This window comes from Lacerta agilis, chromosome 7 (genome assembly GCF_009819535.1).
Source record: "Lacerta agilis isolate rLacAgi1 chromosome 7, rLacAgi1.pri, whole genome shotgun sequence".
NCBI classification, from domain to species: domain Eukaryota; kingdom Metazoa; phylum Chordata; class Lepidosauria; order Squamata; family Lacertidae; genus Lacerta; species Lacerta agilis.
The window spans coordinates 84,845,769-84,872,416 of NC_046318.1; the positions used below are offsets into that span (position 1 = coordinate 84,845,769).

The following is a 26,648-nucleotide window of genomic DNA, read 5'->3' on the forward strand; positions in this document are numbered from 1 at the left end:
CGCTCGGCCATGCACTGTTGCTCCTGGGGTGACGGATGGAGCAGCAGCGCTTGGGAATGGCGGGAGGGGCTGCCGCTTGTCACCCCCACCCGCCGCTTGTCGTCCCTGTCACTTGGGGCGTACCGCCCCCCCTAGCGACACCCCTGCTTCTGCTACTGCTAGCCAAGAAGAAGGGGCGATAAAAGCCCTTGCACAGAGCCTCACCATGCCAGGCACTGCTCAGTGTTTTCAAATGTATCTCTGCAAGTTAACCATACAGGTCAGATCAGGGGTCGGCAAGGTTTACCTCGCGTGGGCTGGTTCACGCCCACGGAGATCGCTCTGTGGGCCGGATCGCATCTGCGCAGGCACAATTTCCGGCATCTGCATCTGTGCAGACGTGATTTCCGGTGCCGCGGAAGCAAGTCCTCGCTCCGTGCTGCACCAGTTTAGCGCAGCACATGGGGGCTCGCTGAGCGGGCAGCTCGGATCGGGGGTGGCTTGTGGGCTGTTTAAACGACCCCTGTGGGCCGCTTGTGGCCCGCAGGCAGCAGGTTGCCGACCCCTGGGTTAGATCCTTTCCTTGTAAAACAAAACAGATTGGAGATGCCACGAATGGAACCACGGGCCTTCTGCAAGTAAAATAAATGCTCTATGGTTGAGCTGCAGAACCAGACACAGGATTTTGAGTTTCTGTGATGAGATGCGACTGCGAAGCCCTCTGTATGACAAGCAGCTAATGTTTGCAGAGCACAGGGTTGAGTCTGGGATAAACACGATGCTGTTCTAAGGGATTGTGGCCACCTTCCGGTGCAATGGGTCAGTGTGTCTGGCTATGAACCAGAAGGTTGGTGGTTCAAGCCCATCTAGGGACGGCTGTGGGCAAGATCCCTGCATCTCAGGGGGTTGGACTACATGAACCTCAAGGTCCCTTCCAATTCTATTGTCTGATTCCACGCTCGTGGCTCGTACTCACATGATGCAGCTGCGGCTTCTGCAATGTGAGCCGGTGTGTCCGGCCCCCGTAGGTGTCGCTCTTCAGCACAAACATCGTGACCTGCCCCTCGGAGCTCATGATCACCACATAGGGGTCGGCCACGGCACAGTGTATGATAGGCGAGCCGAGATCCACTGGGATGAAGTGCAGCTGGTTTACTGTGAGGCAGAGACACAGGCAGCTGAAAGGCAGACCAAGCCCTGATAGTGGCTCAGGCCGCCCTCCAAAGGCCACCACCCCTGTCACCAACAGTCCCAGAATCCGTGGTGCTTTCAAAAGTACGTCAAGGTGGCCATCCCAGTCTGCTCAGGTCTCTCTCACCCACCTGTCTAGTGATTCAGTTTCTAGGCCAAGGGCTCTATCCAGGAATGGCTGCCTTTAAAACCAAGCTGGAGAGCTCCAGCTGCACTCACCTCCTTCCAGCAGGCGGATTCCCAGGGGAGACACCTGGACGATGTAGCGGTTCTCACCAATGTTGCCGGCATAGACAGTGGGCCCCTGGGTGGCAAAGCCGCTGGTGTCCAGCTCCATGATTTCCTGGCCCGTTTGCAGGATCTTGGGGGGGGGGAGGCAAAGAAGAAACTGTCACACCCATGTGTCCTTGCAAGGAATATACCCAAGAGGAAGATCATACAGGGATTGCCCCCAGGGAAAAAAGCAAGGTGTGTGGGGAGTCATGCCGCCCAATACTTCCCCTTCCCTTGGTCCTTTGAGGCCAGAGTGAACGGGGCAGAGCAAGTTCCAGCTTTCTTTTCATTTTGCCAGCCCTTGGCAGATCTGTACACCCCCCAACCTCTTTGACACTCGGCTGATCTCCCTCAAAACAGCCCCTTTGAGCTGCCAGTTGCCTTCCCCTTAGTCACTGCTGCTGGAGGAGACTCTTGAGAGTCCCATGGACTGCAAGAAGATCAAACCTATCCATTCTGAAGGAAATCAGCCCTGAGTGCTCACTGGAAGGGCAGATCCTGAAGCTGAGGCTCCAAGACTTTGGCCACCTCATGAGAAGAGAAGACTCCCTGGAAAAGACCCTGATGTTGGGAAAGATGGAGGGCACAAGGAGAAGGGGACGAAAGAGGACGAGATGGTTGGACAGTGTTCTTGAAGCTACTAACATGAGTCTGACCAAACTATGGGAGGCAGTGGAAGACAGGAGTGCCTGGCGTGCTCTGGTCCATGGGGTCACGAAGAGTCGGACAGGACTAAATGACTAAACAACAACAATAGTCACTGAAGCACACTCAGCCAAGCTCCAGAATGCACCTGGGGCCATGCCCAACAAAAAATGCCGGCACTCACCATGGTGGAGTCTTCCCGGCTCAGAATGAGGAAGCCGTGCCGCTTCCCGTCGTCAGCAGGCTCTGGCGGGGCCGGCTCCTTCTCTGCACTTTCTCCCTGAGCGTCTTCCTCCTGCCGGGAGAAGAGGGTGGCCAGGGATGCTGTCACAGTGCACACAGCCTTTGTGGGAGAGAGGCTGGAAGGAAATCCTCCTCCTCCTCCTCAGATGAAGGCAGCTCCACAGCCCCGTTCTAAGCCCCGGGGAAGTAGAGGCCATACGTACCGCTGCCTCTTCCGTCTTCTGGGGCGAGATCACCGTCCACATGTCATAGCAGCCTGGGAGTTCAAAGGTCGTCACCACTTGAGGGCGGATGCTTTTCTGTTGAGAAGAAAGGAAGAAATTAGGCAGTGGCAGGCTTTGGGCTCCCAAGTTTCGGAGGTGCCTGGTGGAATGTTAAAATTCAACGTTCCCAGCCTCTTATGCTACGTTCTACAGCATTGCTGTGGCGCCGCTTGCAGCACGGCACCCAATGCAACCGCACCAGTCGCACCCCCCTGAAATTAGTGTCCTGACACTCAAGGCGGGCTTCCCAGCAGTTGTACAATTTCTGGGCAGGCAAACCAAGTGTGCACCTCAAAGGGCCTGTTTGTCTCACTGCGTGGAAGGGAGATCCATGAAGAAAAATGGGTCTGGTGTGAAATGGCAGGTCTTGATTGGCTAAAAGGTTGGAAGTGGAAGTGGAAATATTGTATATAACCACGCTAGAAAATACGGGAGTAAGGAAGTTGAGAAGTCAGACACTGGAAGACTTGAAGAGAGGGAGCTGAACAACTGCAAGACAGAGGGGTAAATGCCGAAAAGGTTGTTAAAAGCTGGAACATTAGAATGGTTGTTAAAAGCTGGAACACAGCTGGGCACAGCAGCAGGCCAAAGTCTGGAGATGACCACAAAGGGACTCAGAAGCTGAACTGTCAGAAAGTTATTCCTGATGTTTAGTCTCATAGCTTGAAGCCATTGCCCTCCAGAGCAGGAGAAAATAAGCTTGCTCCATCTTCCATGTGACAGCCCTTAGGATATCTGAAAAATGGCTCTCATATCTCCTACCAGTCTCCTCTTTTCCAGGCTAAACATACCCAGCTCTTTCAACCGTTCCTCATCAGGCTTGGTTTCCTCCTCCTGCGTGTTACCCCCACCCACCTACTTGTTCCTAGGTGTTTATAGGCTGCTCCATTGATCTCTGGGGCAGCCCTGGTAAAGCCTAGGGCAAGCTGCTGCTGCTGCTGTAGCACTGGTACCTGACCTGCGCCAGACTCTCCTCACCGACGCAGGCCTTCGCACAGTGCAACCCCTGCGCTTCCCACCCCAGCAGCTCCGCTCACTCACCTGAAGAACCGAGAGGGCGCCGTTCTTGCCGTATCCCGAGCACACGACGATTTCAAGGTCGGGCTCAAGGCTGTTCTGGAACTGAAGACAGAAAGACAGACAGACGTAGGGACAGACAGACAAACTTAAAACCATGGAGAAACCTGGTTTGAACAAAGACATTGGATTCTTATCTCATTATACATAACAAAGCTATCTTTAGCCATCTCACCCCTTGCCTTTCCCTGCAAGACTAATTGCAGCCGTTAAGAGTCATCAACAGGTTTTCCACACCTATCAGCTGATCACCCATTCCCACCACCCTTCTGAGTAATACCCCTCCCCACTCCCTCACTATATTTAAGGATCTGGTGACTTCTGTTTCAGTGTGTCTGAAGAAGTGTGCATGCACACGAAAGCTCATACCAAGAACAAACTCAGTTGGTCTCTAAGGTGCTACTGGAAAGAATTTTTTTTATTTTGTTTCGACTATGGCAGACCAACACGGCTACCCACCTGTAACTGTTAGGTGACTGAGAGTGGTGAGCTAGCCTCACTCACAGCAAGCGTCCTCGATTTCCTCCAGGAACCCTTTGCAAGCTCCTCCGTGCCACTAGAACCCCTTGGCAGGGCAGAAGGGCCAAACCTAGGAAGTTTCCCCACCCCTCCTAGGGTTCTTTCTTCAGGCACCGGACCCTGACCCTGTCCCTACACCCAGAGGAAGATGGGGCTGAATGGCCCTCTGCCCCCTCCTTTCTCCCAGAGCTCAGAGAAGGAACCAGCCGAGTGCACACCTCCTCAGAAAGGAAAGCAGGCTCCCCCATGGCGGCGTTGGCACAGGGACCGATGTTCAGGATACTGTCACACACCTGTCAGTGTCGGGGGAGAAGAGAGAAACAGAAAAGGCACGTGGATTACCTCCTGCTCAAGGAATAGCTCTGGGCAGAGGAGCAAGGATGGGAGACTCCGAAGGATTTCTGATTCCAGGTGTGCTTTGATCTACTGCTGGCTTAGAGGAATGGTCTAGCACAGGGAAGGGAAGAGGAGCTGAGTCTTTAGCACCGCGTTTCCCAACTCTCCTGCCCTTCTTCCGTCACCCCAGGAAGGGAGGGCATGCCTGCCACAAGGAGGTTTGTATCTTGCCCTCAGAAGCTACATTTAAATGGTACCTCGAAAGAAAAGGTGGCAAGTTGGGTCCCAGACTGGGCTTCGCTGCCGTACACCTCGATCTCGTCCACCTCGTCCTGAGGAGCTGACTTTCCCCCTGCAGAGGACACATTAGGATGTGGGTAGGAGAAGTCTTGGGATTAGCTCTTTGTCTCCTCTTCATAGCTTTCCTTCTCTTGTACACTCCACTCAACAGCTCTTCCTAGGTAGTCCCCCCCCCCCACTCCCCCAGAACACCAGGAGCCGGTAATTTGTACCGGATCCCCCAGCACCCCCTCTCGTTGGCTCTGGGGCAGAGCCACCTACCCGTCCAGTTTGCAGGCTGCTCCACGCGTTTCTTCTTGACGGGAGGCTCCTCCTGCAGGCGGAAGGAAGGAAGTTGCATGCTGAAAAAAGGCAGGGGACTCACCAAAGTGAAGAGTTTCCAACTGAAACCTCCATTCATTCACAGCAGTGCATAAGCAAACTCCGGCCCTCCAGACGTTTGGGACTACAATTGCCATCATCCCTAGCCAACAGGACCAGTGGTCAGGGATGATGGGAACTGTAGTCCCAGACATCTGGAGGGCCGGAGTTTGCCTACGCCTGGTGTATCAGCTGCTTTGCTCTCCCTCCAACCAACACCCACTCAGGTACTGGGCTCCCCTTCCCGATGCCTCCCCCCCAAACACTCTCTGTGGCTGGACCAGATTCAAGCAGCAATGCACAGGAAGGCTGCCTGGGCTTTGTCCTGCAATGGGGGTGGGGTAGGGGGAGCTTCTAATGCAACAGTGCTCTTTAAATAAATGGGGCAGGCCAGGTCCCAGCTGAACTCACCGCCTTCTCTGCGGGGTCCTTGGCAACGCTCATGGGGGTCTCCTGCAGCTTCTCTGTGTATTTGAGGAGGAGGGAGTTGCCGAGACGTGAGCCCAAGAATAGGTAGCCGGGGTCCATGGTGATCATCTGAGATCCGAGAGGCAGAAGGGAAAGAGTGGGGAGATGGAGTGTCAGACAGGCAAAGTGGCATCATAAGGGAGCAGGGGGCACCCAGTGGCAAAACAGGACGGGGGCACCACCGACTGGGCTCAGCAATCACATTTATCTCATATATATGCAACTTGCTTTCGCTCCAAGAAGCCTGGCATGGCGCGCACACACACACGGGATACCCTACTTAATCCTGTATGGAGATGGGCAAAGAGGCAGAGCCAAGGTTTTCTCCCGGGAAGATTCACAGCTGAGCGAGGACTTGGAGCCAAAGCTTGCTGCGTATTGACCAAAGAGCAAACAGATTTCCCATCTTCCAAATCAAAACTCTCTCCCAGCTATTTAGTTGCGTTGAATTAGCAAGAGTGAAGGTGCAATCGGGGGCCACAGCAAGCAAAAATTTCAAAAAGATTGGGGAAAATATGGTGAATATTTGAAAAAGCAATGCCCACATATTACTGCTTGGACTTGTTTTAATTAACTTCTGCAGTTTAAAATATGATCCCAAAAAAGATAGTTAAAAAGAATTATAAGAGAGAGTTAATATAAAGATATATGGAAGCAGATTACTAAAGTTGATATTAGACCTGCTTAGAGGATGAAGAAAGTCAACAAAGAAAATGAATATGAAATTTGGTTGCATATATCGTTTTTTCTTAGAGTGGCTGGGGAAACTCAGCCAGATGGGTGGGGTACAAATAATAAATTATTATACTTTTTATCATTATTATACTTTTTACTTTCGTTAATGTTATTAATATTGTTTTCTCTTTAGTTTAGTTTCTTTTTATTATAATTTTTCTATTTCTATGTACACCTGTTATTTGCTTGTATGTTAAAAGATAAAGGGACCCCTGACCATTAGGTCCAGTCGCAGACGACTCTGGGGTTAGGGCACTCATCTCGCTTTATTGGCCGAGGGAGCCGGCGTACAGCTTCCGGGTCATGTGGCCAGCATGACAAAGCCGCTTCTGGCGAACCAGAGCAGTGCACAGAAACGCCGTTTACCTTCCCGCTGGAGCGGTACCTATTTATCTACTTGCACTTTGACATGCTTTGGAACTGCTAGGTGGGCAGGAGCAGGGACCGAGCAACGGGAGCTCACCCCGTCACGGGGATTCGAACCGCCGACCTTCTGATCGGCAAGCCCTAGGCTCTGTGGTTTAACCCACAGTGCCTCCTGCGTCCTGTTTGTGTGTTAGCATATAAATAAAATAAATAATTTTTAAAACAAAAAAGCAAAACTCTCTCCCCAACTTCTGCCTGCCTTCCCTAGCAGGATGAACAGCTACTGACCACCCCTATGAAACTGTCAGTTGCAGCCTCTCTCCCTTTCTGGCTCACCCCGCCAAAGGCGTCTAGGTAGGCTCATTCACTGCACGCCACCCCCCACCTGACATGAGAGCATAGCTGCCCCAGGTGCCACCTGCCAAAGCTGACCGCCTCCCCCCCCCCCCCGCAACCCTGCCACTGCCAATGCCCAGCCCAATAGAGCTTACGCAGGTGGTGAGGACGCTGGCTGCTGCCTTGTCGAAGTGGAAGGACCGGACGCTCCGCATGCCGTCGGTGATGAGCGTCAGAACGTAGCTAGGGAAACGGAGGGAGGGAGGGAGGCAGGTGAAGGGATCCCGGGAAACAATGTCTGAGCAAGAAAGCTTGCAAGGAGCCCCGTCAAACATGTGGTGGCCTGGGGAGGCTCAACCCCAGGAAACAGGGACACAGGCAGGAGTCCACCAAGGCCCCTGCAGTGGCACCTCCTCTCTCACTGGACACAAAGCACAGGGGGAAGGACTAGGTGATTCTTTAGGTCCCTTTAGGGAGACAACACAATTCAAGGTAAAGGCCAAAAAAACCAACCACACACTGGACTCCTTCTCCCACTGCCGATTTTCAATTTGTTTTAGCTGCCCCACCACACTCTCCCTAGGTGGGTCTAGAAGACTACTTTTCTCCTCTACGCTAACTGATATTTGCAATTGCCACACACTGGGAACTAAGCAAAACTAGGTTGTCTGAAAGGGTCCGGGCTCCAGAGGTTTGCAATGAGTTGCCCAAGAAAAACGGCAAAAAGTCTCGTGTTGCAGCTGTTCAGGCAACCAAGTTCCACTCGACTCCCACCCACCAGGGACACTGCAAACAGTTAAGTTTGAAGCACATGCATTCAGCTAAAGCAAACGCAGCCCTGCCCAAGACTGTGGCCAGGTGTCCAATAATCTCTTTCACAGGACACCTGCTAGCAGATGCGAACATTTTCTCTTGCACTTCTCTCTCTCTCTGTTGCTCTGAAGAAATATGCACTCTTCCCTCTCCACCACCCATGTCAGGCTCATCTTTAGGCTTTACAATTTATTTGCTAAGCCATGAAGTATTTACCTACTTCACTGCATTGAGGGGGGCAGAAACAGGTCAGCCTGACTTAGCTACAGGCTCAGGCTGCCTCCCAGTGGCTGAACAAAGCATCTGCTTGTGACACATGACAACATCGAAAGCGGAATCTCTTTCCAATGGGCTGGATGTTTACGATCCAAGAGAACTGGGAGCAGCAAGCAGCTTCCCTGCATCTGGCCAAGTGAGCAGAGCTGCAGACCTGCTTTTTCTGTAAGCAGAAACATCCCAGGTCTGAACAGAACAGCTCCCTCCTGGAAGCTGGCAAAGGTAATCGCGCCCGGTGACATGAGAACAAGCCGAAGCCTTACATCTCCCCTCCTTTCAGCGAGATGACCATCTTGTCATAGGAGATGAAAGCTGCCTGGGCACAGTCCAGTGTGATTTTCACTCCCTCTTGGACCCCTGTAAAGAGGAGGAAGTCATCAGCAGAGCCCAAGGTAGCAGGACACAGGGGCAGGACTCAGGAGCCTGGTCTGAGCACTTTCCCTCATGCAGTAATGCTTGGGATTAGATAGATAGACAGACAGATAGATAGATAGATAGATAGATAGATAGACAGACAGACAGACAGACAGACAGACAGACAGACACTTTGTCATTGTACGTAGTACAACGAAATTGAATGTCATCCCACATTTACAGCCACATATACGCATTTATACATTTACAGCCACACATACACATACAGGTGAAACTTGAAAAATTAGAATATCGTGGAAAAGTCCATCTATGTAAGCAATTGTTTTCATTAGCTACTGGAGTTTAATGTATGAGATAGACTCATGACATGAAAAGCCTTTGCTTGTTATAATTGTGATGATTATGGTGTACAGCTGATGAAAACCCCAAAGTTGAGATTGTATGCCATAATCATCACAATTATAACAAATAAAGGCTTGACATATCTCGCTTTGCATGTCATGAGTCTATCTCATATATTAGTTTCACCTTTTAAGTTGAATTACTGAAAGAAATGAACCTTTCCACGATATTCTAATTTTTTGAGTTTCACCTGTACATACCATCCATCACGACTCCCCAAGATCGTATCATTTGGTTACAGCATTTAAAATAGTTATAGCTCTTGGATAAAAACTGTTTTTTAGTCTATTCATTCTTGATTATAAGCGTTCCATCCACTTACCAGGTTTGCAACACAAGTTCACAGCCTGCTAACTGGGGCAGAATTTCAGAAGCTGAAAGTGTCAGCTTTCCATGCACACACACCAGTAAACATCTCTAGTCCTCATGATTAAGGGTTGCACTGGAAAGTTCGCGAAGTATGCCATGCGATTCCTATCCCAACCCCTGCCTCTCCAATAAAATCAATGTTTTAAAACCTGCAGCAGAAGTGACATAACAGGTACAGTAGTATTCTGTGTTGAACTGCACCAACAGCAGCATGTCTGGTTAAGGGCACGAGGTTAGGAGTTCACTGCTCTCCTTTTCTGCCCACCCAGGGGCACAGGAAAGTAAATCAAGTAGGGCAGGGAAAGGGTCCTATAGAGCTAGCGGCTCAGTTTGAGCCCATAAGGATCAGGAGCACAGTGGCCATACCTCCAGGGCTACCAGCAGCTTGCCAACATCCAATAACCTCTGTGGCAAGGAGCACCCATTATCAAAGTTAGGTAGGTACACCAACTGCGCACTTTCCTAGACAGGCATAGCTTAGCCACTGTGATTCATGTGTTGGTAACCTAGGATGCCATATTTCAAAAGTGGGGGGGGTGTGTGGCCAAGTTGCAGAGTGGGGCAGGGGGAGGCACACATATTGTATTTTTCACTCCATAGGGCGCACCAGACCATAGGGCGCACCTCGTTTTTAGAGGAGGAAACAAGTAAAAAATATTTTTCCGGTTTTCCTCCTCTAAAAGCCCTGGTTTTTTTTTGAGGATGAACCAAAAGTTTGCAGCTTTTTTTTGCAAAGGGAAAAGCCCTGTTTTTTTGAGGATCAGCTAAAGGTTTTGCAGCTTTTTTTGCAAAGGGGGGAAAGCAATGCTCCTTTTGTAAAGGGGGAAAAGCAAGAGGAAAAGCCCCGTTTTATGGGGTTCAACTCACATTTCTGCAGCTTCTAAAGGAAAGGGAGCCTTTCCTACAGTTGCCAGACAGATAATCTAATCAGCCAGTCACATATCGCTGGGGAAACAAACAACCTCCCTCTGCAGCACATTCAACAATGGAGGCCTGGCAAGAGGGCGGGGCTGAAAGGGAGCCCAGCAGGGGACTCATATCTCTCTCCCGATCTCTTGCTGATCAGCTGCTGAGCGGGGTCCTTTCAACACCCCCTTTTCTCTTTGTAAAATAAAAAGCATGATCCTCTTTTGGCCCCTGGGCAATTCAGCTCCAGGGACCACCATTCGCTCCATAAGACACACAGATATTTCCCCTTACTTTTTAGGAGGAAAAAGGTGTGTCCTATGGAGCGAAAAATACGGTACTTACACGTGCGCTGAGGGAGCGCACTGGCTGCTGATCAGCTCCCAGGCCAAGTTCGAGGTCTTGCTGTTAACAAATAAAGCCCTGAACAACCTGGGACCAGGTGACCTTTCTGAAAGATCACCTGCTCCTGTGCAGACCTGTAAGATCAGTAAGATCATCTGGGGAAATTCTACTTGCAGCACCACAACCCTGCAGAATGTTGTAGGGCAGGGACCCCAAAACAGGCCTTTTCAGCTGTTGCCTGACACTGAAAACCCCTTCCCTTTGCCATATGCAAAGCAGCAGCCATCAGTTGCTTCAGGTGCCTTATACTGTAAAGGCAAATCTTTTCCCCCAGACTTTCCCTGACCCGTGAGACGGACCTTGATTTATGCCTACGAATCTCATGCATCTCTGCTGTGCTTGTTTTCTTTCCAGTAGCACCTTAGAGACCAACTAAGTTTGTTCTTGTTATGAGCTTTTGTGTGCATGCAGGTATCTGAAGAAGTGTGCATGCACACCAAAGCTCATAACAAGAACAAACTTAGTTGGTCTCTAAGGTGCTACTGGAAATAATTTTTTATTTTGTTTTGACTATGGCAGACCAACACGGCTACCCACCTGTGCTTATTTTGTATTTGTTTATATGCTTTTGTGTTGCTTTGTTGATTTTAGGTTGCATTTTAGTTTTAAGGTGTGCTGCTTTAATTATTGTACATGGGGTGCCCTGTTGAGAGATCTTTAAAATATTAAGCGCTTTAGACATTCTTTTTGATAGAAGGAAAGCAGAGAGGCCTACTTAGCGGGAAGACTGTGGTGCCGTTGGTGAGGCTGTTGAGGGACACGCCGTAAGGCGGCACACTCTGGTTCAGGTACAGCAATGAGTTCACCGCAAAGATCACAACTCCGCCTAGAGGAGGAAGGGGAGAGGAGAGTTAGGCCAAGACGGAGTTGTCACTCCTGAGCCGCAGGGTTCAAGCTGATGGAAAGTGAGCTTGTCTCCACTGTCCTCCGAGTGAGGGAGGCTGCTGCCCAGAACACACACCCTATCTGAAAAATATGCTAGATCCATCTAGCGCATTAGCACCTACTCTGACTGGCAGAGGCTGTTCAAGGGTCCCAGGTGCATGCCTTTTCCATAGATCTCTTTTAAGGGGAGATACTGGCAACTGGGACACGGTTGGCGCTGTGGGTTAAACCACAGAGCCTAGGGCTTGCTGATCAGAAGGTCAGTGGTTCGAGTCCCGCGACAGGGTGAGCTCCCGTTGCTCAGTCCCTGCTCCTGCCCACCTAGCAGTTCGAAAGCATGTCAAAGTGCAAGTAGATAAACAGGTAACCACTCCAGCGGGAAGGTAAATGGCGTTTCCGTGCACTGCTCTGGTTCGCCAGAAGCGGCTTAGTCATGCTGGCCACATGACCGGAAGCTGTACGCCGGCTCCCTCGGCCAGTAACGCGAGATGAGCACCGCAACCCCATAGACACAACTGGACCTAATGGTCAGGGGTCCCTTTACCTTTACCTGTGAATGAACTTGGGAGCTTACATGTGTTATGGGCCTTCCTGCACAGTCTAACTGCAGTCTTTGCTGCAATTTGGGATTTCCACTCAAAATGGAACGCCCCCTCCCTCCCAAAGATCTCCACAGCTTCTAGCCACATGGTTCTACACATGCACAAGCATCTGCACCACCTCTCCCACACCACACAACAGCCAGGAAGAAACCGTTCCTCTCACCAATGGGCTTGGGTACCGCCAGGGCCTGGGTGCAGTCAAAGGGCAGGTTGCTGAGAGACCAGATGACCGGGTGGACCTTCTGCATGATGTTCAAGGAGATGGCCACAATGCTGCAGGTGTCCTGGCGCACAGCCACCCGCCTGAAGAGGGACAAGGAAAGAGCTCTGCTACTTGCCATCGCTGTCCACACAGCCTATGCAAGTGGGGCAGGTGCAGTCAAGGTGAGCCTAAACTGGGGACGGCGGGACGGGGAGAGGAACGGGCCTTAGTAGCATCAGGTCCCAAGAGAATGGGAGGGAACAACGTTGAAGGGGACAGAAGTGGAAGCAACAGCTCCAGGTTTTGTCCTAGCATTGACACACCACACGTCTGGCAAAGGGCACCAGACTCTCAGGATCCACAGAATGCTGTGTGAGAAAGTTAAGTCTGCATTGTAAACAACAAATAACGCTAGTAGGTTTACAAGAAGCTTTGCAAGGTTAATTTTAGGAAATATTACGGAGATAATTTTGGAAGGTATTAAATTAATTATTGTGATAAAAAGTACCGGTAATAGTGAAGTTGGAAATACAAGAAGAAATTAGGAAATTTGAAAATCTTGAGAAGTGTTTGATGGAAGTCAAAATATGTATAAGAGATGAATATTAATGGATGTTTAAAAGAATGTATGCAAAATTTAATAATAAATATTATTATTTTTTTAAAGAAAGTAAGTCTGCAGGGCTGGGTTTGCTAGTAAAAGTGAGACTAGCTGATGCAACTGGCTGATGCAATCAGCCTGCAATACTTTCTGTAGGAGTGCTGGGTCAGAACGACTCAGCAGTAATGTGCTGTCAGTTGATTGGCTGTCATCGGTATAAAAGGGAAACCTATCCAGCAGTGTGGTGAGGTAGTAGAAGGGGGTGGTCAGAGAGAGCGAGAGGTTTAGAGAGAAGTCTTCCTACCTGCCTTAAGGTGCAGCCAGGTACTCTGCTTATCTGTATGAACTGCTCATGTATCACAGCCTGTAGATATTTGTATATAGCTTATAATAAATACAGGTGAAACTCAAAAAATTAGAATATCGTGGAAAGGTTCATTTCTTTCAGTAATTCAACATAAAGGTGAAATTCATATATGAGATAGACTCATGACATGCAAAGTGAGATATGTCAAGCCTTATTTGTTATAATTGTGGTGATTATGGCGTACGCTGATAAGAACCCCAAATTAACCAATCTCAACTTTGGGGTTTTCATCAGCTGCACGCCATAATCATCACAATTCTAACAAGCAAGGCTTGACATATCTCACTTTGCCTGTCATGAGTCTATCCTCATATATTAAACTCTAGTAGCTAATGAAAACAACTGCTTACATAAATGGACTTTTCCATGATATTCTAATTTTTCAAGTTTCACCTGTATACTGCACTGAAGAACCTGGGACTCTGAGCATTTCTCCTAAAGCGCCGTGGAGGAAATTCGCGACGCAGACTCCCTCCAGCCACAGAGCTCATTTCCTAACACAACAGTGGGATTCATCTGTACTGAGACCCACAGCTCTCCCTTGGCTATCTGCAGACAGAGCTTAGCTTTTTGAGGCAGACACAGAGGAGCACAGGAAGCTGCCACATACTGTGTACCAAGTTAGACTGTCTAACTAGCTCAGTAGTGTCCTACACTGATTGGCAGCAGCTCTCCACAATTTCAGGCTGGAGACCTTCTGCGTGCAAAAAAGATGCTCTACCACTGAGCTGCAGTGCCAGTTCTATTAACTTGGACCGGGGTGCTAGCTGGCCAGCACTTGTCTGGGGCAAAGCTAACAACAGAGAGGGGGAAAGAAGGCAGGACATACCCAGGCCAGGTCTGGTTGGGCTCAAAGAGGATGAGCAGGGTGGGCTCGTAGTAGCCATACAGGAACTGCATGTCGATGATGTTGAGCAGCTTCTCGTCTAGCTCCCGCACGTCAATGATGTAGCTGGGCAGAAAACTTGACTTCTGGCTGCAACAAGAAATATAGCCAAGAGTTCACAGGGGCCAAAAACACTCCAGGGTTCCCAAGGGGCACGCTTGAGAAACTGTCCACGAGCTCCACAAAGTACCCGTTTCACAGATGCGGCACTAACTCCTCTTGCTTGAGCCCTTACTTGCAGTTTCCGACTGTCCCGCCCTGCACTGCAGTCCCTTTCTCCTCTAAATGCCACCCATTCTGAGACCCTGATTAGCATAGTTTTCACTCCATAAGACACACCTGACCATAAGATGCACCTAGTTTTTAGAGGAGGAAAGGGGGAAAGCCCCATTTTTTTGAGGATCAGCTCACAGTTGTGCAGCTTAATTTGCAAAGGGGAAAAGCCCCTTTTTTGAGGATCAGCTCAAAGTTGTTGAGCTTAATTTGCAAAGGGGAAAAGCCCCTTTTTTGAGGATCAGCTCAAAGTTGTTGAGCTTACTTTGCAAAGGGAAAAAAATCCTGTTTTTATGGGGTTCAACTCACAGTTCTGCAGCTTCTTTAGGAAACGAAAGGAAGCCATTTCTACAGTTTCCAGACAGATAATCTAATCAGCCAGTCACATGTCTCTGGGGAAACAAACAGCCTCCCTCTGCAGAACATTCAACACTGGAGGCCTGGGCAAGGGGCCGGGGCCAGAAAGGGAGCCAGCGATCGCCCACACATTCGCTCCATAAGACACACAGACATTTTAGGAGGGGAAAAGTGCATCTTATGGAATGAAAAATACGGTATTTTAAATGCTACCTCAGTCGAGTACCAGTTGTTCTGGCCAGCGCAGAGCCCAAGGCAGGCCTTACCCTTCTCCCATGACACCTTCGTGCTCATCCGTCAGGGTCTCTCGGCGGAAAGGCAGCACCACCAGCCGTGTGCCATAGATGAGCATCACCGCACAGCGCCCATCAGGGTCCACCCGCACTTTGGGGATGTGGACGTTCTGCACAAAGCCATCCTGGGGGAGAGACAGAGCAGGCCATGAGTACTTGCCAGAGGAGGCAGGGGATCCTTCCTTTTAATCTGCTGTGCTCCCTTGGGTCTGGAATACATGGTGCCTCTCAACCCACGGAGGTTGCCCAAATGCAACAAAGGAGTCTGGCCTGAGCACAGAGTTGCAAGGGATTCAGGAAGGGAGAAGTCTTGGTTGTGTTCACTTGACAAACGGAGAGCTGCCATCCAAAGTGAGGGGCACCCCACAAGGGAGGACAGCTGCAAAGGGCTGCCCACTCCTAACTGAAAAAGCAAACAGGTCAAAATGGCTCTCTATTTCCAATAGCTCACCTTTCCAATAGCTGCTGCTTTGAATGAATACTGAGATGAAGGTGAGATTGGCAGGGAGACAGAGGGGTACCAGCTCCATCTGGTACGCAGGCTGAGACCCTACCTGCCCACAGTCTGTCTTGCCAGAGTGGTGCATGCTCTGGTTATCTCTCGCTTGGACTACTGCAATGCGCTCTACGTGGGGCTACCTTTGAAGGTGACCCAGAAACTACAACTAATCCAGAATACGGCAGCTAGACTGGTGACTGGGAGTGGCCGCCGAGACCATATAACACCGGTCCTGAAAGACCTACATTGGCTCCCGATACATTTCTGAGCACAATTCAAAGTCTTGGTGCTGACCTTTAAAGCTCTAAATGGCCTCGGACCAGTATACCTGAAGGAGCGTCTTCACCCCCATCGTTCTGCCTGGACACTAAGATCCAGTTCCGAGGGCCTTCTGGCGGTTCCCTCGCTGCGAGAAGCAAAGTTACAGGGAACTAGGCAGAGGGCCTTCTCAGTAGTGGCGTCCACCCTGTGGAACGCCCTCCCATTTATTTCTTATGTCAAAGAAATAAACAATTATCTGACGTTTAGAAGGCATCGGAAGGCAGTCCTGTTTAGGGAAGTTTTTAATGACTGATGTTTTAATGTATTTTTAATCATAGAATCAGAGTTGGAAGAGACCACAAGGGCCATCCAGTTCAACCCCCTGCCAATCTTCTGTTCGAAGCCACCCAGAGAGGCTAGATAAACCCAGCCAGATGGGCGGGGTATTAATAATAATAATAATAATAATAATAATAATAATAATAATAATAATAATAATTACTATTATTATTATCATCACCACCACCACCACCACCACACAGGAATTCCAGCAGCTGCCTTAAGAGTCTCAGGGGGTGCAAGAGATTTGACAGTGTCCCTTGGCTATGAAAGAGAACAAGTGGCAGCTCCTCCGACAGCAGCTTTCAAAACTTAAACCGCAAGCCTTAGTTCTAGTTACGGGTAGGTAGCCGTGTTGGTCTGCCGTAGTCGAAACAAAATAATTTTTTTTTCTTCCAGTAGCACCTTAGAGACCAACTAAGTTTGTTCTTGGTATGAGCTTTCGTGTGCCTGCAGGTATCTGAAGAAGTGTGCATGCACACGAAAGCTCACACCAATAAACAAACTTAGTTGGTCTCTAAGGTGCTACTGGAAGAAAAAAAAATTATTTTGTTTCGCAAGCCTTCGGATACCTACCCTCAGCTCTGGCTCTTCAAAGTAATGCAGGGAGAGAGTTTTCAGGTCGTGGGTGCCAGGATCATATTCCACCACGGAGAGCTAGGAGGCAGGAAAAAGGAAATTAGAGGCAATCTGCTAGAGTTTCATTTTTTTTTCTTTAGCGGAAAATTGTAATAATCAACCTGACCGACAGTGAACCCTTGGGAGGGCCAGGCTATAGATCTAACTAATTACCTCCCTCCCCTAATAAGGCTTGCTACATTTTCTCATGTGCCTATTCACTTCTAATCTGCCTGCTGCAAGGCAACTCACTCCTCAATTTGCAGGGCTGCTCTTCAGTTCTTCCCGTTTCACAAAACACAAACTCATTTAACTGCATTAACTCATTCAACAGTGCATTAAGGCAGCCTTCCCTAAACTGGTGCTGGCTGGGGATTATGGGAGCCGTAGTCCAAAAAACTGGAGGTTCCAGCTTGGGGAAGGTTGTACTAAGAGTTCCATTGTCTTCTAAGTAGCTGCGGGAAACCAGCAAGCAGGATTCGAGCCCAAGAAACTGCTCTTCTCCTTGTGGCTTCCAGCAACTGGTATTCAGAGGCATTTTCTCCTCACGATGGTCTGGAAAGGGACTTGGCTTCCATTCAGCCTAAGAACTCCAGGGCTATTTTGTTTAGCCTCATGCCAGACAAAATTGTGCCATAAACTGTCAACTGCAAGTCGAGGGGCCAGGGGCCCTTAGGAAAGGCTCTGAGGGCCACCGTTATAATAATACCCCACTTCCTATCGAAACCCTTCACCCCCTCCAAGATGTGCAGCTCCCCCAGCAGGGTGCCTTGAGGCTCCTCCCCCCTCTGCATCTCACGGCCCCCCACCCAAGCTGACCCCTTACCTTGGCATCCTTGAAGCTGAGCAAGAGGGCATCTCGCTTGGCTCCCGCAAGCTGCACGCTGGCCATGGACATGACATTGCCAAAGAAGGAGAAGGCAGCCACCAGCTCGAGTTTCTCCTTGTGGCCTTTGCCTTCTGCGCAAGACAGCAAACGGAGGCGCCTTAGGCTCTGAGGCCCTGGATGCCCACAGAGCCCCTTCCCACAACCCGTTTTTCTCTGCCTGAAAGAAGCTTCCAAAACCTTTCCAGCCTGTATCCTGCCACCAGGTGAATTCAGCCCATGGACGTTACCAAGACCAACGCAAGGACCACTTATATGTTCTGCTTTAGGTGAAGGGGGGAGGACCTGTTCCTAGCAAGTCTTTACATTAGGCCTGCCTACATACCGTATTTTACGCTCCATAAGACGCACTTTTTCCCTCCTAAAAAGGAAGGGAAAATCCCTGTGCGCCTTATGGAGCGAAGGCTTCGCTCCCACTGCCTCCCCTCATCCCCTGCCGCATTCGGCGGGAGGTGGGGGGAGGCAGCGGCGATGTTGCTGGATCATGCCAGCACCTCCGTTCACCGAAAGAAGCTTCTTTCGGCGAGCGGAGCTGCTAGCACGATCCAGCAACATCTCCGCTGCCTCCCCCGACCCCCCCGCCGAACGCGACGGGGGATGGGGGGAGGCGGCGGGAAGCGAAGGGGATGTTGGTGGATCGTGCCAGCAGCTCCGTTCACGGAGCTGCAGGCACGATCCACCAACATTTCCGCTGCCTCCCCAGCAGATGGTGTGGTGGAGGAAACAGCGGGATGCTGCTGCTTTCTCCACCACCCTGCGCCCCGATGCCAAAAGCAGGCTTATCCCCTGTTGCTTTAAAGGGACATGGGGAGGAGAGGAGAAACCTTCTCCCCTCCTCCCCATGTCCCTTTAAGGAAGCGGGGATGAGCCGCTGTGAAGGGAGAAGGGGCTTCCCCTCCAGCGCCCCTCTCCCGGTTTTTTAGAGGAGGAAAACCAGGAAAATATTTTTCCTGGTTTTTCCCCTTTAAAAAACAAGTGCGTCTTGTGGTCCGGAGCGCCTTATGGACCGAAAAATACGGTAAGCACTGAGAAGATGGGCTTAGCATAGAAAGCCAACCTCAGAGTGTTTCAAAGCTGGTGGCAAGGTGGCAGTGCTGCTTCTTTTCAGTCCCTGACTGCAGAAAAAACAGCAAACGTATGAAAAACAGTAATTAGACATCTGTCTCAGCAATTACTCCAGACTTCCTGAACCTGGCGCTGTGCAGATGTTTTTGGATTACAGCTCCCATCAGCCCCAGTCAGCTTGGTCAGGGTTGATGGGTGTTGCGTTCCAAAACATCTGGAGGGCACCAGGTTGGGTAAGGCTGGCATACTCTGAGAAGCAGCCTCATTGCAAGGCCTCAGGCAGAGAGATCTTTCCCAAACCTGCTGCACCAAAATCATCTTGACACATGCGTGCCTGAAGAGCTGCCTAGAAGTAGCTCCTCGTTTCAGCAGAGACCGTTCTTGGGGGCCCAGAGAATTGGCACCAGAAGCAACCAAGCACTTACGGCCCCCAAGACAGCACCTGCGAAGGCCTGCCGGGCAAGAAAACCAGAGCCCACTATAAGAATATAGTCACAACCTGCTGGCTCAGGCCAGTGGTCCTTCTAGTGCAGCAACCTGTTCTCACAGTGGCCAACAAGATGCCCTTATGGGAAACCCACAAGTAAGATCCAAGCACAAGAGCGCTCTCCCCTCCTGGGGTTCCCAGAAACTGGTATAAAATCATGCCTGCCCAGTGATTTAAACCCTGGATCCTCAGTGTGCTGCTCTCCCAGCTCAGCTACCCATGGGGGCTGCAGAAGCAGCTTCCTTCAAACAGCCTTTTCCCAACCTCTTAATACAGGCTTTCTGGTTCCACGGCTCCTTTGCCGAAACCCCTCCACCCCAGCCCCTTCCCAACGCCTGCACACTGCAGCCCCAGCTCGCCACGCTCCACTCACCGGTGATCTTGTCATTTTTGGTCGAGGTCTAGAAGAGAAGCAAAGGACACCGTCAGTCCTGCAGCATCAATGCAGGCGCACTGCACCAGCTGCAAAGTCTGGCTGAGGAGGCCAGTGCCTCCCTTCTCTCTGGGGCAGCGTGCCAAGGCATTCCTCAGAGCTGCATCGATGCTCCAGAGAGAGAAAGCAAAGAATGGCAAATCTGAGCATCACCTGTGCATTTCTCTCCCTTCCACCCCCAGAACTGCACACCCCTAGGATGCGCCCCAAATGATAAATGTACCCATAACCACCCCACCCCAAATCATTTCCGGGCTCTCAGACTGTGCCAGGTCTCTCCATCCCAACTCCCCTGTGACGTTGCCCAATTCTAACATTCAGCTGTCTTTCGGGCCTCTTTGGCTCTTGGATGAAACACCCATCCTAGGGAGCAGGTTCAGGTTTTTTCCAGGCCTCCCTGCTGCAAAGGGTGTCACATTCAGTTCCTTCTACCTTCTAAAAACAGCAGGTCAGCAAATCTGCCCTGCTGGGGCACCATCACTCTTTCTCCGCAAAAGGAACATTAATTCCAGGCCGGCTCAAAAGAACAAGAACTCCAGGGGATCTACTTGATTGCTGGAAGCAATTACGCAAAAGGCATCCGTGCCAGGACCACCATCTGGCACAAGACCAGAGGGGCAGGATGCGGGGTTTGTGCAGCTTTGTAAATTGGCCCACAAAAGTTAATAGCCTGCAAAAAAGGTGGGGAGGGGGAGCTCCATTGCTCACTCCATTACATGTCTACACTTGGTGCAGAGGACGGTTTGAACGCTCCACACATCTGCAGCCCACACACAAGTCTATGAATTTGCCTGCATGTAGTTTCTTGTTGCTTTGGGTGACCAGGTGGGTGCATAACTACAAGGCTGTGTTTGTGAGAGGGATTGGAAGCGGGGAGGGAGGGACGGCCAGTTCCAGTCCTTACAGGCACAGTTCCATCCTAATGCGAGGGCTGCGAGGCCACAGAAGCATCCATGCTTGGGTTGCGTGGGGGTAGAAATCAGTTTTCTGGGACACCAATAAGGGGAAGCTGCCTCACCCACATTCAGCATATCGCTGAACAGGAGAAATTCTGCAGGGCATATGCCCCTGGGAAGCTGGAGGCAAAACTCAAAGAGATGTGCCCTGAACCAAGGGGTGTGGAACCTCTGGCCCACAGGCCAATCTTGGCCTGTCAGGGGTTCCAATACCATTTCCTCCTAACCATGCCTACCTGACAATCAGCTAATGTCCTTGGTGGGGGGGGAGGGGTTAAGAAACCCTCATGGGCTGCATCCTGTTCAAGCCTGGCCCTCCAACATTGTTGGACCAGGCCTCTACTTATTTGTCAAAACCACTTGTCTGAGGCAGGGTTATATATTCGGTTTCAGGTGCTCCACAATTTTACATTGTGTGGGAAAGAACTATTTTGTTGTTGCCAACCCACTGCCTGTTGTTTTCAGGAGATGCACACCCACCACTTTCAAGGCAAGTAAAGGCAATGGTTCCCTTCCCTCCCCGATCCCTCCAACATACATCACCCCCAAGCGGGTGGTCCACCGTACCTCGGAGTCGTGGTTGAGCCTGTACACGTACAGCTGAGAGGTCCCTGCCACCACCAAGTTGCGCTCGGCGTTGGAGAAGAAGTTGCAGTACATGGAAAACTCCAGCCCTGTGGGAGGGTGCGCCGGCTTGTACCGGCTACATCTCCACAGGCTCCCTGCAGAAAGGCACAGCTCAGCGTGGGAAAGGGGCTAGCAGGCCAGGACACAAGCCCACAGCAGGACCTGACCCTGAGAGATGTCAGCCTATCTACCAAGTAGCTGTAGCCATAGGAGGGGACTCTGCTCCTACCTTACCTGCAAGAGATCACAACTTGGGACCAGTTTATCTACAAGATCACCTTACCCCATATGGGCCCAATCAACTACTTCAACCTGAGCAACTGGCACTATTACAGGGCCACATAATAATCCTTCCACATTTGCAAGAAATCGATCTTTTAGGATGGTAGCACATACACTTTGGAACTCCCTGCCAATTGACATCAGGCAGGCGCCTTCAGTGTAATCTTTAAAGTGCTTGTTAAAAACATTTTAATTCAGACAAGCCTACTCAGACATGTAGAAGAACACTGGGTTGTGTTTAATCTGTTTTTAGTTTTGTTGTGATTTAATCTTATGAATGTTTTAAACAGTTGTTTTTAAGGTAATTTTCTTGTTTTTTTCCTCTTAGCAAATCACTTTGAGGATTCTTTTCAAAAAACAATCAAGCAGTGTACAGATTTTATGAAATAAAATGAAGTTGGGAGGTGAAGGTCCTTCAAAGCACCCAGTCCTGGACCTCAAGTGGATGCCAAAGATGGCTAATGTGGTGCTCTCCAGATACCGCTGGACTCCAACTCCCATCAGCCCAGCCAACATGGCAAAAGGTCAGGGATGGTGGGAGTTGTAGTTCAGTAACACCTGGAGGGTGTCACATTGGCTACTCCCAGTAGACACTTCCCTCACGCCGGCACCCACACATTGGGCCTGATTGACAGCTGTCTTTGGGGTAGTGCTATATTTATCTTAACAGATAAGCTTAAAGCAATATGGCTAGCACAATTAATCCCTCATAGACATGGCCCTTAAAGAAGGCTGATCGCCGAAGAATGGATGCTTTTGAATTATGGTGCTGGAGCAGACTCTTGAGAGTCCCATGGACTGCAAGAAGATCAAATCTATCCATTCTGAAGGAAATCAGCCCTGAGTGCTCCCTGGGAGGACAGATCCTGAAGCTGAGGCTCCAATACTTTGGCCACATCATGAGAGAAGAGAGACTCCCTGGAAAAGACCCTGATGTTGGGAAAGATGGAGGGCACAAGGAGAAGGGGACGACAGAGGACGAGACGGTTGGACAGTGTTCTCAAAGCTACCAACTTGAGGGAGGCATGGAAGACAGGAGTGCCTGGCGTGCTCTGGTCCATGGGGTCACGAAGAGTCGGACATGACTAAACGACTAAACAACAACAAAGCCATGGCCCAGCAGTGTATTGCAGGGCACTCCAAATGTTGGACTGCAACTTCCATCATCCCAGACCATTGTCCCTGATATCTGGGGCTGATGAGAGCTGGGGTCCAACAACACCTGAGAGACCACCAATCATAGAATCATAGAATTGTAGAGTTGGAAGGGACCCTGAGGATCATCAAGTCCAACCCCTGCAATGCAGGAATACCCAGCTGTCCCATTCAGGGATTGAACCTGCAACCTTGGCACTATCAGCACCATGCCCTAACCAATCCTCTGAAGAGACCAGGGATAGAATATATTGGGGGGGGGAGCATTTTTGGGTACCCCAGGTAACTCTGATCTTTGATCCATCCAAGATTTCTCCCCGCCAGTTTTTTTATAGTGGGAGTAGATGGCAGTCTCTTGGAAGTTGGACAAGCCCACTTTAGAAGATTCGTGGAGGAGACGGCCATCCATAGCTGCTGGCCACAGCCTCCACTGTCAGAAGCAGCAAATGCTTCTGAAGAATTATTATTAAAATAATAATAATTACATTTATATACTGCCCTATACCCGGAGGTCTCAGGGCGGTTTACAGAACAAAATGAGAATACAAAGCCACAAAATATATAATCGAATTAAAAACAATAACCCATCAACCCACCCACCCCCAACACTACATTTTAAAAGGGCATAGGATGAATTCCAGTTTCTGGAAGCCACAGGAGGGGGGAAAGTGCCCTTGTGCTCGGATGCAGCTCTTGGGGCTTCCCATGGGGACATCTGGCCAGACCCTGGGAGAGCAGAAGAGGCTGTGTGAGGTGGGCCACTGGCCCCCCCAGGAGGCTCTCTTCTGTACCATAATGCCTCTGAGCACACAGAGAGTGAGATTCCTCTGCCCTAGTGAATGACAGTGTAAAAATCAAATATATATATATATATATATATAGAGAGAGAGAGAGAGAGAGAGCGCGAGCCAGGGGTATCTCAAGATGGAGACAAATACTTAAATACAATTAAAAAATAGGTATGGCTGAATTGAAACTGCAAAGAGTAGATGGAAGTCAACAAACCAACAAATTAAGAAAGGGATTCAATCCAGTACGAGGGATTTTGTGAGCAGAATACCGTGGTACTAGTTTGAATTAATTAAATAACGCTTTTCGTTTGCCAGTTAGCTTTAGTTATGTTAATTTTTCGGTTTTATCGTTGTGCGTTTTCATTTTCTTCTTTTCTCTCTCTGTCTCTTCTTATTTCCTTTATATAATATACTGTACATCTATTCTAGACTTCTTGACAATTTGATTATGTATACTGTAATTCGATCTCAAGTCCAGAAATATCTAATATAAGATTAGTTTGTTTTTCGTTTGGTCTTTGTATGTAATATTTGTTTCATAAAATATTTTTAATCATATATATATATGATAGATATATGTATATGATTTTGTTTAGTTGTTTAGTCGTGTCCGACTCTTCGTGACCCCATGGACCAGAGCACGCCAGGCACGCCTATCCTTCACTGCCTCTCGCAGTTTGGTCAAACTCATGTTGGTCACTTCGAGAACACTGTCCAACCATCTCATCCTCTGTCGTCCCCTTCTCCTTGTGCCCTCCATCTTTCCCAACATCAGGGTCTTTTCCAGGGAGTCTTCTCTTCTCATGAGGTGGCCAAAGTACTGGAGCCTCAACTTCAGGATCTGTCCTTCTAGTGAGCAATCAGGGCTGATTTCTTTAAGGATGGATAAGTTTGATCTTCTTGCATATATATATATATGATTTAATATATATTTTTAAAAAAATAGATAGATAGATAGATGATAGATATAGATTTGGGGGGGGGGGAATTTTGAATCAGCCGGGAAGCCCTGAGGAAGCTGCCCCAGCCTTGCCTCTGCTCTGGCGGGGCGGGCGGGCGAGGGGGCCCCGTTCACTGGAGCCGCTCAACGGCCACCAGCCCCGGGGCTCCTCGGAGGGACGGTTTAAGGGGACGGACCGACTCCCCTTCCTCCTCCCCTTCCCCCTTCCCAGGCGACATCGCCCCTCAGCTTCTCCCCTCCCGCTCCCGCCGTCCCCCTCCCCCATCCCGGGGAACCGGGCTTACCTCCCCCGCCCTCAAATCCCCCTCAGCCGGCGGGGTGCGCTGGCATAACCGGTCCGGGAAGAAACCACTCCCCCGGAACCTTCGGCGCAGCCGCGAGGGCGGAAGGGCAGCGAGAGGCCGGGAGTGGAGGCCTAGAGCGGCCCCTACAACCCACCCCCCTCCGTGAAAGGGCGGAGCTAAGGGAGCTTTGGATTCGCCGAAGCAGGAGAAAAAAAACGGGGGGGACCGGACTCCTGGATTTGCAGTGGCTGATTGGCGGGGAGGGAAATGAGCGGCAAGCCGGAGATCCAATGGCAAGTGCTCCATTGTGCGGGCTATAATGTTAGACCTGGGAAAGCGTAGAGTTGCCACACGGGGTTTAACTGGTGAGGAATGCAGAGGCGTTTCGTGGCAAATGGAAGAAGCCTTGTCCTGGGTGGGATGTGGGGAGAGAGGAGGGGAAAACGGGAAATAAAGAAGCAAGAGGCGGGAATTGAGAGAGGGAGAAGAGAGAGTGCAGAAGGGGGTCAATACAGGACAAATTATTATTATTATTATTATTATTATTATTATTAAATCAATACAGGACATAGCATTTTACACTAATATATACTTTGTTGTTCAGTCATTCAGTCATGTCCGACTCTTCGTGACCCCATGGACCAGAGCACGCCAGGTACCCCTATCCTAGTGGCCAGAAAAACATCTACTTCTGCTTCATTGACTACGCAAAAGCATTTGACTGTGTCGACCACAACAAACTATGGCAAGTTCTTAAATAAATGGGAGTGTCGGATCACCTCATCTGTCTGCTGAGAAATCTCTATGTGGGACAAGAAGCTACAGTTAGAACTGGATATGGAACAACCGATTGGTTCAAAATTGGGAAAGGAGTACGACAAGGCTGTATATTGTCCCCCTGCTTATTTAACTTATATGCAGAATTCATCATGCGAAAGGCTGGACTGGATGAATCCCAAACCGGAATTAAGATTGCCGGAAAAAATATCAACAGCCTCAGATATGCTGATGATACTACCTTGATGGCAGAAAGTGAGGAGGAATTATAGAACCTTTTAATGAGGGTGAAAGAGGAGAGCGCAAAATATGGTCTGAAGCTCAACATCAAAAAAACTAAGATCATGGCCACTGGTCCCATCACCTTCTGGCAAATAGAAGGGGGAGAAATGGAGGCAGTGAGAGATTTTACTTTCTTGGGTTCCACGATCACTGCAGATGGTGACAGCAGTCACGAAATTAAAAGACGCCTGCTTCTTAGGAGAAAAGCAATGACAAACCTAGACAGCATCTTAAAAAGCAAAGACATCACCTTGCCGACAAAGGTCCGTATAGTTAAAGCTATGGTTTTCCCAGTAGTAATGTACGGAAGTGAGAGCTGGACCATAAAGAAGGCTGATCGCCGAAGAATTGATGGTTTTGAATTATGGTGCTGGAGGAGACTCTTGAGAGTCCCATGGACTGCAAGAAGATCAAACCTATCCATTCTCAAAGAAATCAGCCCTGAGTGCTCACTAGAAGGACAGATCCTGAAGTTGAGGCTCCAGTACTTTGGCCACCTCATGAGAAGAGTAGACTCCCTGGAAAAGGCCCTGATGTTGGGAGGGCACAAGGAGAAGGGGACGACAGAGGATGAGATGGTTGGACAGTGTTCTCGAAGCTACTAACATGAGTTTGGCCAAACTGCAGGAGGCAGTGGAAGACAGGAGTGCCTGGCGTGCTGTGGTCCATGGAGTCACAAAGAGTCGGACATGACTAAATGACTAAACAGCAACAACACTAGTGGCCAAAACTGAGGACACACTTTTGGAAAAGACTGTATTTCCGAGGTTTGATGGTTCATGACACCACTACATTCTTTATTAAATCATCTTTCCATTGATATATAATTTTATGGGATTACT

At 49.7% G+C, this 26,648-nt stretch overlaps 1 protein-coding gene across 1 annotated transcript in view; it reads right to left on the minus strand.

Moving 5' to 3' along the window:
• The window catches only part of CPSF1 (cleavage and polyadenylation specific factor 1), a 38,152-nt gene extending 15,032 nt beyond the window's left edge, over window positions 1–23,120 (minus strand). The window contains exons 1-20 of the mRNA XM_033156163.1: window positions 22,989–23,120; window positions 21,215–21,403; window positions 19,632–19,659; window positions 17,647–17,780; window positions 16,779–16,859; window positions 15,077–15,228; window positions 14,124–14,270; window positions 12,288–12,427; window positions 11,353–11,463; window positions 8,444–8,537; window positions 7,247–7,334; window positions 5,598–5,723; window positions 5,088–5,139; window positions 4,784–4,878; window positions 4,409–4,483; window positions 3,636–3,716; window positions 2,535–2,630; window positions 2,273–2,383; window positions 1,390–1,531; window positions 956–1,134 (exon numbers count right to left, since the gene is read on the minus strand). Coding sequence (XP_033012054.1) covers window positions 956–1,134; window positions 1,390–1,531; window positions 2,273–2,383; window positions 2,535–2,630; window positions 3,636–3,716; window positions 4,409–4,483; window positions 4,784–4,878; window positions 5,088–5,139; window positions 5,598–5,723; window positions 7,247–7,334; window positions 8,444–8,537; window positions 11,353–11,463; window positions 12,288–12,427; window positions 14,124–14,270; window positions 15,077–15,228; window positions 16,779–16,859; window positions 17,647–17,780; window positions 19,632–19,659; window positions 21,215–21,403; window positions 22,989–23,120 — 2,253 coding nt within the window. The remainder of the gene's footprint in view (window positions 1–955; window positions 1,135–1,389; window positions 1,532–2,272; window positions 2,384–2,534; window positions 2,631–3,635; window positions 3,717–4,408; window positions 4,484–4,783; window positions 4,879–5,087; window positions 5,140–5,597; window positions 5,724–7,246; window positions 7,335–8,443; window positions 8,538–11,352; window positions 11,464–12,287; window positions 12,428–14,123; window positions 14,271–15,076; window positions 15,229–16,778; window positions 16,860–17,646; window positions 17,781–19,631; window positions 19,660–21,214; window positions 21,404–22,988) is intronic.
• Window positions 23,121–26,648: the final 3,528 nt, after the last annotated feature.